This window comes from Callithrix jacchus, chromosome 6 (genome assembly GCF_049354715.1).
Source record: "Callithrix jacchus isolate 240 chromosome 6, calJac240_pri, whole genome shotgun sequence".
Classification (NCBI taxonomy): Eukaryota; Metazoa; Chordata; class Mammalia; order Primates; family Cebidae; genus Callithrix; species Callithrix jacchus.
The window spans coordinates 117,649,915-117,665,088 of NC_133507.1; the positions used below are offsets into that span (position 1 = coordinate 117,649,915).

Sequence of the window (15,174 nt, forward strand, 5' to 3'; positions counted from 1 at the left end):
GGTGGATAGATGGGATAGATGGTATATATGTCTGAAAGATTTCCAACACTTTTTAAGTTGTTTTTAAACATGTCAATTTGAGTTACTTGGCCTCACTCTAATCTACCTATTGGCACCAATAGGATTTCAACATTGTGTTAGCTGCCTGGTCCCAGTAAGCAATTGCATTTGTGACCTTAATTTAGAAGTTAGGTAAGTGCTTGGTATACTTTGTTTTTTCAGTTAATTTCTTGTTGAACTATAACATATATCTGAAAAGTACACAGGGCACAGCCTCATGAATTTTTTATAAAGTGTTGCTATGTGATCAGCACTGAGATCAAAAAGCAGAACATCCCCAACACCCAGCACCAACTTCCAGTAACTGTTACCCACAGGGCTCATTAACCATCCTTACTTCTAACACCCATTCAAATTTTAACAGTTGCCGAAGATGTCCAGTAGCTACAGTGAAATAGATGTTTTGCCTCTACAGATAGAAAACAAGATATTGAGAGATGGAATTAAATTTTAAAAATTTGAATGAAAATTTTCCTGATTTAGGGGTAGGTTCAGTAATGTTAATTGTTGTATGTGAGGGGACTGGGATAAAAGGAAGCAAATACGGAAAAACACATAAGTTGGACATTTATGAGTATATATTAAATGATTTTGTCCTTCAAAACGATAATTTTCTTTAAAGAGAAACATGTAAGTAGTCATCTTTGTGAATTAGTTTTAAAATATAATTCAACATATAAGAATTCCATTTATTCAACTTTTGTAATTCTGTGTCATTGAAATACAAGACTCTATGCCTGTTCCCCCTGCCCCCTACTCCATCTTCCAGTCTGATATGTCTGCTTCTTGCATTGACAGTTCTAATTACACATACTCAAAAGGATTTTGAATGGCAGGTACCACGATTCAAATATATTAGCCACAAATTTTTGAATTATGTTAGCCACAAAATCTCAGTTATATTCATGTGTCATGTCCATTTGGAGGTCTGTAAGTACTAGAAATCAAATGAATTATCTCAGTACAATTAAATGGCGACAGTGTCTAAATCATTTTTTGCATGATTAAACTTAGGATTGTTTTTTGCAAGTTTAAGGATTCTGTGTGTGTGTGTGTGTTTTTTTTTTAACAACTCATGACCTTCTTTCCCCCTCCTGGAGTATATAAATATGTGTAAATATATACTTTTTAATGTCTTTATTTTTAAATTATTTTTCTCTATTTTTTTCCTCTAGATAAAAGTTAAACAGCTAGAAGAACAAGTACAGTCTTTTACTGACACCAGCTTACAGAATGACCAACTACGAAAGTTGAATAAGGCGCTAGAGGCCAAACATGTTCAGGTGTGATTAATATTTACAAAAGTGGATTGCTGCTATATTTAGGGCTTTTTTGTCTATTTTTTTGTTTCTGTTTTTGCTTTTTTTTTCTTATTTTTTATTTTTTTATTACATTTTAGGTTTTGGGGTACATGAGCAGAACATACAAGACAGTTGCATAGGTACACACATGGCAGTGTGTTTTGCTTCCTTTCTCCCCTTCACCCACATTTGGCATTTCTCCCCAGGCTATCCCTCCCCACCTCCCCCTACCACTGGCCCTCCCCTTTTCCCCCCAATAGACCCCAGTGTTTAGTACTCCCCTCCCTGTGTCCATGACTTCTCATTTTTCATCACCCGCCTATGAGTGAGAATACGCGGTGTTACATTTTCTGTTCTTGTGTCAGTTTGCTGAGGATGATGTTCTCCAGATTCATCCATGTCCCTACAAACGACACAAACTCATCATTTCTGATTGCTGCATAATATTCCATGGTGTATATGTGCCACATTTTTCCAATCCAGTCTATTATCAATGAGCATTTGGGTTGATTCCAGGTCTTTGCTATTGTAAACAGTGCTGCAATGAACATTCGTGTACATGTGTCCTTACAGTAGAACGATTTATAGTCCTTTGGATATATACCCAGTAATGGGATTGCTGGGTCAAATGGAATTTCTATTTCTAAGGCCTTGAGGAATCGCCACACTGTCTTCCACAATGGTTGAACTAATTTACACTCCCACCAACAGTGTAAAAGTGTTCCTTTCTCTCCACATCCTCTCCAGCATCTGTTGTCTCCAGATTTTTTAATGATCGCCATTCTAACTGGCGTGAGATGGTATCTCAATGTGGTTTTGATTTGCATCTCTCTGATGACCAGTGACAATGAGCATTTTTTCATATGATTGTTGGCCTCATATATGTCTTCTTTCGTAAAGTGTCTGTTCATATCCTTTGCCCACTTTTGAATGGGCTTGTTTGTTTTTTTCCTGTAAATCCCTTTGAGTTCTTTGTAAATTCTGGATATCAGCCCTTTGTCAGATGGGTAAACTGCAAAAATTTTTTCCCATTCTGTTGGTTGCCGATTCACTCTAATGACTGTTTCTTTTGCCATGCAGACGCTGTGGAGTTTCATTAGGTCCCATTTCTCTATTTTGGCTTTTGTTGACAATGCTTTTGGTGTTTTGTTCATGAAGTCCTTGCCTACTCCTATGTCCTGGATAGTTTTGCCTAGATTTCCTTCTAGGGTTTTTATGGTGCCAGGTCTTATGTTTAAGTCTTTAATCCATCTGGAGTTAATTTTAGTGTAAGGTGTCAGGAAGGGGTCCAGTTTCTGCTTTCTGCACATGGCTAGCCAGTTTTCCCAACACCATTTGTTAAACAGGGAATCCTTTCCCCATTGCTTGTTTTTGTCAGGTTTATCAAAGATTGTATAGTTGTAGATATGTTGTGTTGCCTCCGGTGCCTCTGTTCTGTTCCATTGGTCTATATCTCTGTTTTGGTACCAGTACCATGCTGTTTTGATTACTGTAGCCTTGTAGTATAGTTTGAAATCCGGTAGTGTGATGCCCCCCGCTGTGTTCTTTTTGCTTAGAATTGACTTGGCTATGCGGGCTCTCTTTTGGTTCCATATGAAGTTCATGGTGGTTTTTTCCAGTTCTGTGAAGAAAGTCAATGGTAGCTTGATGGGGATAGCATTGATTCTGTAAATTACTTTGGGCAGTATAGCCATTTTCACGATATTAATTCTTCCTAACCATGAACATGGAATGTTTCTCCATCTGTTTGTGTCCTCTCTGATTTCATTGAGCAGTGGTTTGTAGTTCTCCTTGAAGAGGTCCCTTACGTTCCTTGTGAGTTGTATTCCAAGGTATTTTATTCTTTTTGTAGCAATTGTGAATGGCAGTTCGTTCTTGATTTGGCTTTCTTTAAGTCTGTTATTGGTGTAGATCAATGCTTGTGATTTTTGCACATTGAGTTTATATCCTGAGACTTTGCTGAAGTTGCTTATCAGTTTCAGGAGTTTTGGGGCTGAGGCGATGGGGTCTTCTAGGTATACTATCATGTCATCTGCAAATAGAGACAATTTGTCTTCCACCTTTCCTATTTGAATACCCTTTATTTCTTTTTCTTGCCTGATTGCTCTGGCTAGAACTTCCAGCCCTATATTGAATAGGAGTGGTGAAAGAGGGCATCCTTGTCTAGTGCCGGATTTCAAAGGGAATGCTTCCAGTTTTTGCCCATTCAGTATGATATTGGCTGTTGGTTTGTCATAAATAGCTTTTATTACTTTGCGATACGTTCCATCGATACCGAGTTTATTGAGGGTTTTTAGCATAAAGGGCTGTTGAATTTTGTCAAATGCCTTCTCTGCGTCAATTGAGATAATCATGTGGTTTTTGTTTTTGGTTCTGTTTATGTGGTGAATTACGTTGATAGACTTGCGTATGTTGAACCAGCCTTGCATCCCCGGGATGAATCCTACTTGATCATGATGAATAAGTTTTTGGATTTGCTGTTGCAATTGGCTTGCCAATATTTTATTGAAGATTTTTGCATCTATGTTCATCATGGATATTGGCCTGAAGTTTTCTTTTCTCGTTGGGTCTCTGCCGGGTTTTGGTATCAGGATGATGTTGGTCTCATAAAATGATTTGGGAAGGATTCCCTCTTTTTGGATTATTTGGAATAGTTTTAGAAGGAATGGTACCAGCTCCTCTTTGTGTGTCTGGTAGAATTCGGCTGTGAACCCGTCTGGACCTGGGCTTTTTTTGTGTGGTAGGCTCTTAATTGTTGCCTCGACCTCTGACCTTCTTATTGGTCTATTCATAGTTTCAGCTTCCTCCTGGTTTAGGCTTGGGAGGACACAGGAGTCCAGGAATTTATCCATTTCTTCCAGGTTTACTAGTTTATGTGCATAGAGTTGTTTGTAATATTCTCTGATGATGGTTTGAATTTCTGTGGAATCTGTGGTGATTTCCCCTTTATTATTTTTTATTGCATCTATTTGGTTGTTCTCTCTTTTCTTTTTAATCAGTCTGGCTAGTGGTCTGTCTATTTTGCGGATCTTTTCCAAAAACCGGCTCTTGGATTTATTGATTTTTTGAAGGGTTTTTCGTGTCTCAATCTCCTTCAGTTCTGCTCTGATCTTAGTTATTTCTTGTCTTCTGCTGGGTTTTGAGTTTTTTTGATCTTGCTCCTCTAGCTCTTTCAATTTTGATGATAGGGTGTCAATTTTGGATCTCTCCATTCTCCTCATATGGGCACTGATTGCTATATACTTTCCTCTAGAGACTGCTTTAAATGTGTCCCAGAGATTCTGGCATGTTGTGTCTTCATTCTCATTGGTTTCGAAGAACTTCTTTATTTCTGCCTTCATTTCATTGTTTACCCAGTCAACATTCAAGAGCCAGTTGTTCAGTTTCCATGAAGCTGTGCAGTTCTGGGTTGGTTTCTGAATTCTGAGTTCTAACTTGATTGCACTATGGTCTGAGAGGCTGTTTGTTATGATTTCAGTCATCTTGCATTTGCTGAGCAGTGCTTTACTTCCAATTATGTGGTCAGTTTTAGAGTAGGTGTGATGTGGTACTGAGAAGAATGTATATTCTGTGGATTTGGGGTGGAGAGTTCTGTAAATGTCTATCAGGTTTGCTTGCTCCAGGTCTGAGTTCAAGCCCTGGATATCCTTGTTGATTTTCTGTCTGGTTGATCAGTCTAATATTGACAGTGGGGTGTTAAAGTCTCTCACTATTATTGTGTGGGAGTCTAAGTCTCTTTGTAGGTCATTGAGAACTTGCCTTATGTATCTGGGTGTTCCAGCATTGGGTCCATATATGTTTAGGATCGTTAGCTCTTCTTGTTGTATTGATCCTTTTACCATTATGTAATGGCCTTCTTTGTCTCTTTTGATCTTTGTTGCTTTAAAGTCTATTTTATCAGAGATGAGAATTGCAACTCCTGCTTCTTTTTGCTCTCCATTTGCTTGGTAAATCTTCCTCCATCCCTTTATTTTGAGCCTTTGTGTATCCTTGCATGTGAGATGGGTTTCCTGGATACAGCACACTGATGGGTTTTGGATTTTTATCCAATTTGCCAGTCTGTGTCTTTTGATTGGTGCATTTAGTCCATTTACATTTAGGGTTAATATTGTTATGTGTGAATTTGATACTGCCATTTTGATGCTAAGTGGCCGTTTTGCCCGTTAGTTGTAGACTCTTCATTATGTTGATGCTCTTTAGCATTTAGTGGGATTTTGGAATGGCTGGTACTGGTTGTTCCTTCCTATGTGTAGTGCCTCTTTCAGGAGCTCTTGTAGAGCAGGCCTGGTGGTGACAAAATCTCTGAGTACTTGCTTGTTCGCAAAGGATTTTATTTTTCCTTCACTTCTGAAGCTCAGTTTGGCTGGATATGAAATTCTGGGTTGAAAGTTCTTTTCTTTAAGAATGTTGAATATTGGCCCCCACTCTCTTCTGGCTTGTAGTGTTTCTGCCGAGAGATCTGCTGTGAGTCTGATGGGCTTCCCTTTGTGGGTGACCCGAGCTTTCTCTCTGGCTGCCCTTAGTATTTTCTCCTTTATTTCAACCTTGTTGAATCTGACGATTATGTGCCTTGGGGTTGCTCTTCTTGCGGAATATCTTTGTGGTGTTCTCTGTATTTCCTGCATTTGAGTGTTGGCCTGTCTTGCTAGGTGGGGGAAATTTTCCTGGATGATGTCCTGAAGAGTATTTTCCAGCTTGGATTCATTCTCTTCATCCCCTTCTGGTACACCTATCAAACGTAGGTTAGGTCTTTTCACATAGTCCCACATTTCTTGGAGACTTTGTTCATTCCTGTTTGCGCTTTTTTCTCTGATCTTGGTTTCTTGTTTTTTTGTTTTTTTTTTTTTTTGAGACGGAGTTTCGCTCTTGTTACCCAGGCTGGAGTGCAATGGCGCGATCTCGGCTCACCGCAACATCCGCCCCCTGGTTCAGGCAATTCTCCTGCCTCAGCCTCCTGAGTAGCTGGGATTACAGGCATGCACCACCGTGCCCAGCTAATTTTTTGTAGTTTTAGTAGAGACGGGGTTTCACCATGTTGACCAGGATGGTCTCGATCTGTTGACCTCATGATGCACCCGTCTAGGCCTCCCAAAGTGCTGGGATTACAGGCGTGAGCCACCGCGCCTAGCCGGTTTCTTGTTTTATTTCATTGAGTTGATCTTCGGCTTCAGATATTCTTTCTTCTGCTTGGTCAATTCGGCTATTGAAACTTGTGCATGCTTCACGAAGTTCTCGTATTGTGTTTTTCAGCTCCTTTCATTCATTCATATTCCTCTCTAAGTTATCCATTCTTGTTATCATTTCCTCAAATCTTTTTTCAAATCCTTTTTCAAGGTTCTTAGTTTCTTTGCATTGATTTAATACATGTTCTTTTAGCTCACAGAAGTTTCTCATTATCCACCTACTGAAGTCTAATTCCGTCATTTCATCACAGTCATTCTCCATCCAGCTTTGTTGCCTTGCTGGTGAGGAGTTTTGGTCCTTCCTAGGAGGCGAGGTGTTCTGGTTTCGGCTGTTTTCCTCCTTTTTGCACTGGTTTCTTCCCATCTTTGTGGATTTATCCACCTGTCATCTGCCTAGTTGCTGACTTTTCGATTGGGTCTCTGAATGGACACCCAGATTGTTGGTGATGAAGTATTTCTGTTACTTGGTTTTCCTTCTACCAGTCTAGCCCCTTCGCTGTACAACTGCTGAGGTCCATTCCAGGCCCTGCTTGTCTAGGGTGCACCTATAGCAGCTGTGGAACAGTGAAGGATGCTACCAGTTTCTTTTTCTGCTATCTTTGTCCCAGGATGATGCCTGCCAAATGTCAGTCTTTTGGATATAGAGGGGTCAGGGAGCTGCTTGAGGAGACAGTCTGTACTTTATAGGAGCTCAATTGCTGAGCTGTGAGCTCTGTTGTTCATTCAGGGTTGTTAGACTGCTATGTTTGATCCTGCTGCAACAGAGCTCATTTAAAAAAACCTTTTTTTCTCAAATGCTCTGTCTTGGGGTGTTGGGACTTTAATTTTGGATATCCGTTGAGGTGTCCTGCCCAGCTTGGAGGCAGTCTGGTCACTATTTGCCTGCCGAGGCTCCGCCCTGTTGTTGTGAGGTTCACCCTGTTGCTGCAGACTCTGCTCTTCTGCTGAGGTCTCCGCCACGGACTACGCCCTGCGGCGGAGTGTCTCTGTTGTAGCGGGTTGCCTCGGCAACGGCAGGCTGCGTCAGCAGTGGGCGTGTATCTCAGTAGGGGCGGGTTGCCTCGGTAATGGTGGACGCCCCTCCCCCATGGAGCATCTCAGGGACCTTCTCCATGGGGAGCGTTTGGAATCGCCGTTTTGTCCGTCCCACTGAGCTATCCCAAACGCTGTGTCCCTGCAATCCCCTGGGCTGGCCCACTGTCCAAGTCTCGTTCAGTCTCAAGTTCAGCCCTCTCAAGTCTCAGGTTGCCGGTTCAACAGGGCACCCGGACAAGCGCGCCCTGTGGGGAGCGCTGTGTAGGGCTGGCCACCGCCACCCCGGCTGCTGGCTTCACCATGCAAAACCTCTGCCTGGCGTCCCGCGTCTCCTTTATACTTGGGAATTTCCCCGTTCTGTGGGCAACAAAGATCAGTCTGAAAATGCACCTCCGACTCACCTCTCCGCGGATTCACCGAGAGCTTCAATCCTGGGTTGTTCTCACAGCGCCATCTTGAGTCGACTCCTGTTTTTGCTTTTGTTCTCTGGCTGAAGTGATCAAGAAACACTATCATTTTTCCAAGTATCTTTCCTTTGTGCAAAGAAAAGTGCTCTTTATTTATTTTTACTTCTATTTTAAAATTTTATTAAGTGTTGGCAAATATATATATGTATGTAGTTCACTGAATTTTTTTTAATTTATTGTAATTCCAGTTCTGGGGTATATGTGCAGAATGTGCAGGTTTGTTACATAGGTATAGACCTGCCATGGTGGTTCGCTGCATCCATCACCCTGCCATCTATGTTAGATATTTCTCTTAATGCTATCCCTCCCCAATCCTCCCACTCCTTGCTATCCCTTCCCTAGCTCTCCACACCCCAACAGGCCCTGGTGTGTGACATTCCCCTCCCTGTGTCCATGTGTTCTCATTGTTCAATACCTACGTATGAGTGAGAACATGCGGTGTTTGGTTTTCTGTTCTATTACACATGCACATGGATGTTTATTGCAGCACTCTTCACAATAGCAAAGACTTGGAACCAACCCAAATGCCCATCAGTCACAGACTGGATAAAGAAAATGTGGCACATATACACCATGGACTACTATGCAGCCATAAAAAGGATGAGTTCATGTCCTTTGCAGGGACATGGATGAAGCTGGAAACCATCATTCTCATCTATGTTTAGTTTTTAATAAATTTACATCTTTCTCCCCACTTTATCATGCAATCCTAGAAAGATAAATACCCTGTCACTTGACTCAATTTAACAAACTTTTTTAAAAGCACCTAGTACATGTAAGGTTTTGCTAAGCCTCAGAAATTTGTAAAGATACCTGACACAGCATCGAGACATTCAACTTGCTTATTATAGTTAGGAAATGTACTCCATAGACTTTATTAGAGAATAGTAAATTATGCTTTTCAGAAAAATAGATGGTATTACTGAACATTGATTGGGAGCATTAATATGAGTAGAAGTAGTGAGAAATGCTTTCATAAATGCTTTTTGAACTTGAGCCTTACAAATTTTGGCAGTTGTGAGGAATAAGTGTCTTTGTTTTTTTGAATTAAAGGCAAACTCAGAACTCAGTGCCAAGAAGGTACACCTGCAACAGGCAGATGCTCGCCTGAAAGAGGTATTGGTAGTGAAGGTGCGTGCTTGTCAGCATGGTGGCTCTTGAGGCTAAAAACCTTTCACTGGTCACATAATATTTTAACAGATGAATAGAAAAAGTTAAGCAAGATATTGAAAACATTTAGTGAAGAACATACCCCAGGAAGGTGTTACCAGAAGAAAATGATTAATTTCAATTATTTACACATTTAGTATGCATATCATTAGGTTATTTTTAAAATCGTTAACTCTTAATAAAAGCATATGTAACTTCTGTGTCTATGATATTTGTGTATCTTCCCTGGTAACCAAGGAACTAAAATATGTTTTCAAATGGAATACTCATAGGATTCTAGCTCCTTGACTCTGCTGATGAGCATTGAGGTCACAGAGTTGTTAGAGGGGGGCCTCGTTAGATACACGCTCTGACAGGCTCTTTGACAGGGAAGTTGGTGTAAGGTCTGTTTCTTCGCTGGGTAATAAAGTGTGATCTCTTCATTCTGAAAGCAAAGAAACACATTTTCAAATATATTTTTTATTATGGCTCCTTCTAGAACACTATTCGTGGTGTTCTCCTAGTAAAGTGGCTATTCCTTGAAAGGTAACTCTAGGTTTTAGCTGATTTTATTGTTTTTATTAATAATTGATGATGCCTCTAAGAAAAAGGAAATCTCCAGAGAGGCCTGCATCTTCAAAATCCCATGAAATCTCTAGGTCCCATGTAAACAGTATAAAGGATAGAACGTCATCAGTTGGTTTGCCTAGTATTGTTCCAAACTCTACACGCCATGTGAGCTTTGCACCTAACCTGCCTTCTATGAAAACATCTCAGGATATTGGAGACTCTAAGATCTCTCTAAAGACTCTTTTGAATGCTATTAAAACCATGGAGGGAAGACTGGAAGGCAAAATAGAGATTCTTGCCTCAAGACCTTTAGTAAATGATGAATCACCACATTTTTTCAAACGGGACTCGGTAAGTGAAGACCACAAATTAAATCTTAAGAAAAATTTAAATTTGTACAAGAATGAAGTATTAACAGTCCAGAAAGATAATGCTTGAAGAAATGAGTAACGAGGAAATAAGGTTTTTAACAAACAGAAAAAAACTAATATAGATTGAATCCACTGTCCTAGCCATCATATAATTAGTTTTAGATATAGAAAATTTGGCGTAACAGTAACTACGGAGTTCTTTTTATATAATTTTGATTTTTTTTTCTTTAAATGGAAACTTTCTACCTAATCTTAACATTTGACCTAAAATGCTTGGATAAAGTCTCATTTTCAAGTAGAAATAGCTTAATTCAGGAGACCCTAAGAAATTTAACTTTGGAAAATATTTTCTTGATAAAACTTGTTAGAGCATTCATCTTTACCTGATATTTAGAAATAGAAAATACTGTAGCTTATCTTCTAGAGTGGGCTACTGTTCCTGGAAGGAGAGCTGTGAGTGTGAGTTGTCCAGTCCTTGGTGTTTTGAACAAAGAATTGAACAAAACGCACAAAGTAACAAAGAATGAAACAGGAGGGAAGCAGCCAAAGCAGAGATTTATTAATAAAAGGGAGAAAGCACTCGGCAGGGTGGGAGTGGGCCTGCACAAGTGGCTCAAGGGTCTGTTTACAAAGTTTACTGGGCTTTAAGTACTCCTTTTGAGGTCCCTGTTGGCTACCTCTTATCTGGATGAAGGATAGTTTGTAATATTGCTTCAAGATATGTATGTTATTAGGTTTAAACAATAAAAGTTCAGAAGAGTATATGTAATATTTTACTATTTGGATGTAAAAGGGATGGGGAGATAAAGAATATATATATATATATATATATATATATATATATATATATATATATATACATACACACATGTATTCACATGTATAAGCATAGACTGTCTCTAAAATGACCCATAATAAACTGGCAACATTATTTTTGAGGAAGGAAACTAGGCAGCTGGAATGTTTTTCACTTAATCTTTTTGTACTTTAAGAATAATGTGAATGTACTACCTATCCAAAATAATTTCACGAACGTTTTCTTTTCAACAAAACTGAGAGCAGAGAAGGGATAGTGTTTTCAACAAATGGTGCTGGGTAATTGGATATTCATATGCAAAAACAAAGTATTGTTGGTCCATACCTCACAAAATATATAAAAATTAAAATGGATCATAGATCTGAATGTAAACCCCCAAAACTATAAAACTTATAGAAGTAAACATAGGAAGAAATCTTTGTGATCTTGGATTACATAAAGATTTCTTAGATTTGATATCAAAAGCATGATCCATAAAGGGACAAAAGTGATAAATTAGACTTCACCTTATGCTCTTCAGAAACATTAAGGGAATGGAGAGACAAGCTACAGATTGGAAGGAATTATTTACAAATCACATATCTGATTAAGGCCTTGTTTCCAGAAAGTATTGAAAATATATTTTTAAAATTTAAATACTAAGAAGAAAACCTAAGAAAAAGAATAGGCAAGAATTCAAACATATTTTCTTCGGCAAAGATATGTGGCTGGTAAGTAAGTGCTTGAAAAGAGGTTAAGCATCAGTCATTGGGGAAATGCAAATAAAATCACAGTGGGATACTACCACACACCTATTATTAGTATAACCATTTTAGAACTTATTTTGGGAATTTCTTTAAAAGTGAAACATACTACCACCATATGACCCAGTCAGTGCATTACTAAGTATCTACCAAAGACAAATAAAAGTATGTCTCCACAAAGACTTGTACACAAGTGTTCACAAGTGAATGGATAACAAAATTGTGATGTCCCTACAATAGAATACTAAAGAACAGAAATAACTCTTGGTATATAGACAGGTTAAATGACTCTCAAAATAATTACACTGAGTGAAAGAAGTTATTCAAACAAGAGTGCATACAATTCCATATAAAATTCTAGAAAATGCAAGCTAATCTATTGTGACAAAAAACAGATCAGTGATTACTTGTGAGAATCAGTAGGAGTGTGGGAAGAGAAACAGAAGGGGGAGATTATAAAGGAGCATAAGAAAACTTTTGGAGATAATGGAAATGTTCATTTTCTTAATTATGGTTTCGAAGTCTTATACATATGTCAAAACTTAGCAAAATTTATACTTTAAGTATATTTAGCTTATTATATGTCACTTATACCTCAGTAAAGCTGTCAAAAATTCCATATGTTACCTATTCAAAAATGTATTAAATGTTTAAAGTAACATTCTTCTGTTTTTAAGACATAGTCTCACTCTGTCGCCAGGCTGGAGTACAGTGGTGCGATCTTGGCTCACTGCCACCTCTGCCTCCTGGGTTCAAGCGATTCTTGTGCCTCAGCCTCCCTAGTAGCTGGGATTACAGGTGCCCACCACCACACTTGGCTAATTTTTTTTTTTTTTGTATTTTTAGTAGAGATGGCGTTTTACCATGTTGGCCAGGTTAGTCTCCTGACCTCATGTTCTACCCACCTCTGCCTCCCAAAGTGCTGGGATTTACAGGCATGAGCCACGGTGCCTGGCCTAAAGTAACATTCCTGAAAGGACAGAACTATGGAAATAGAGAACTGTACATCAGTGTAGTGTGGGAAAGAAAAGAGCACAAATTAGTGGTTGCCAGAAGACAGGACGGGTTTTTGGAGGGAAGTGCGAATACAGAGATAGCACAAGGGAATTCTCTGGTGATGGAACAGTTCTGTGTCTTGCTGTGGTGGTGGTGGTGGTGGTGGTCACATGAATATATAAATAGGATCAAATTGCATAGAACTGTGTGCATGCACATGCACACACGTATACACATGAATAAAGGTTGAAAAAGCGGCAAAAGTGGAATAAATTATGTAATCTGGTTAATCAAGGTAACAATTTATGAATGTCAATTTCCTGGATTTGATGTTGAACTACAGCAATATGAGATTAGCAGTAGGATAAAGGGGCCAGGTGCGGTGGCTCACGCCTATAATCCCAGCACTTTGGTATGCCAAGCTGGGCGGATCATCTGAGGTCAGGAATTCAAGATCAGCCTGATCAACATGGTGAAACCCATCTCTACTAAAACTACAAAAATTAGCTGGATGTGATGGTGCACGCCTGTAATTCCAGCTACTTGGGAGGCTGAGGCAGGAGGTGGAGGTTGCAGTGAGCCTATATCATGCCATTAGGCTCCAGCCTGGGTGACAGAGAAAAACTCCATCTTAAAAAAAAAAAAAAAAAAGTGAAGAAGCAAGATGAAGGGTACATCAGACTCTGCACTATTTTTGCAACATCCTGTGAACCTAAAATTGTTTTAAAATAAAAAGTTTAAAAAGTAATATTTAAAATAGTATGATTATCTGAACTGATGGTATGGATCTACTAAAACTGTTTCAAGGATTTAAGATTCTACTGTACATCCAAAATTTGGATTCTAAATTGCTATGTCTTATTCTAATCACTGATGTGTCATGTTTTGTACTGTTATTTATTGTTTCTTTTTTTTCTGCTTAGGTGATATCTATTCTTGAAAGAAGTAAAGAGGAGCTGTCTCGAACAGTGAATTGTCACAACGCAGCCCTGAAAGCGGACCTGGAGGCTATGGAGGGCAGGGAAAACAAGAAGGCAAGGAATCAGTCCCTTCTGACTGTCTGTCACTGAGAAGTGCTTTTGAAATCTTTCATGAGCCATATGTTTTCTTTCTTGCTTTCATTAGTAAGAAAGAGTGAGGATTGATCAGGGGAGGATTTCTTTTTTTAGAGAAAAGATAATTTTAGAATAGTTTAAAATTTTTCCCTTAAAATTACATCATATATATAACTCCCAATTTTTTTTTAACTTTCTGTCTTAAATACCAAAAGAGAAAGTTCTAATTTTTTCTGTTGAAACATGACTGATCTTGGTAATAGTAACCTTTATAGTTTTGTTGTATTAATGTGATATGAGATTTCTGTGATGCTTTCTCTCTAACAGTGTGTGTGCTTAGTGGGAATAGTTCTCATCCCAAACTTCTCTTTGCCAGCAAGTGCTAGATTTTGCCTCTCTGAGGAGGGCTCTGAGTTACCTCATTGTTCAGCAGCTTCCACTTTCTCTTATAGACTTTTTTCTCAGATAATTCTCATGCATTTCAGATGTATTATTTCCATCTGACCCCATCAGAAGACTTCTAAGAGGCCAGCCTGGCATCACCTCTGGACGCAGGTTGTGCTGAGTCAGGCCTCTCTAGTTAATGTGTTTGCTGTAACATGACCATAGTTGGGAAGCTGCAGAGTTCACCATAGGATCTGGGGTCAGCTTTTCTTATTCTCAACAGTAACTTAAGAAACCACCTAAAAATAAAATATGCTTTAATTTTTCCCCTTAACATCCTACTGCATCTGCTTGTCTGCTTTCTATAGTCTTTCCAAGGAGTAATGGGATCCACAAGCCTCAGAGTAACCAGAAAAGATCAAATGTCTTTGTGTTGTTTCATTTTCTGTTAGGTGGGAAACTTTCAGCGACAATTGGCAGAGGCTAAAGAAGATAACTGCAAAGTCACAATCATGTTGGAGAATGTCCTGGCTTCTCACAGTAAGATGCAAGGTGCTCTGGAGAAAGTACAAATAGAGCTTGGGCAGAGGGATTCAGAGATTGCAGGCCTCAAGAAAGAAAGGTACCTGTGGTTTTTTTTCCCCCTATCATTGGTATTGCTGTGTTGTACTAAGGAGCAGTGTCAAGTTAATAAATGAAATCACTTTATGTAGCTTCCTTTGCAAAAATCTAGTAAAATGGTATGTTTAGAGAACTATCAAATTAGAGAAAATCTAGAATTAGAAATATTATTTCCAAAAATTCAGAATGCCCCTAAAATGTAGTAATGTGAAGAAATTTCTAGACTATATAGCCTAGAAATTCATTAGCTGTACTGTTGTTTTACCCTCGCTTTCTGCACCATGTAAACCTAATTCTGTCCTTGCTTCTACAGAGTAGTAATTGTCAAGATAATTGAAACTAAGTACATACTTTAGTTTGAGTTAATTATCCATTTATTACTATCCTGTTTCAAGATTAATAGTTATTTTAGGTGAATCATT

The 15,174-nt window shown here is 38.9% G+C and overlaps 1 protein-coding gene across 1 annotated transcript in view; it reads left to right on the forward strand.

The window, feature by feature from the left end:
* The window catches only part of CCDC150 (coiled-coil domain containing 150), a 97,481-nt gene that overhangs the window by 68,275 nt on the left and 14,032 nt on the right, over positions 1-15,174 (forward strand). The window contains 4 exon segments of the mRNA XM_035305198.3: positions 1,236-1,343; positions 9,100-9,162; positions 13,616-13,726; positions 14,584-14,753. Of these exon segments, the coding sequence (XP_035161089.3) occupies positions 1,236-1,343; positions 9,100-9,162; positions 13,616-13,726; positions 14,584-14,753 (452 nt within the window).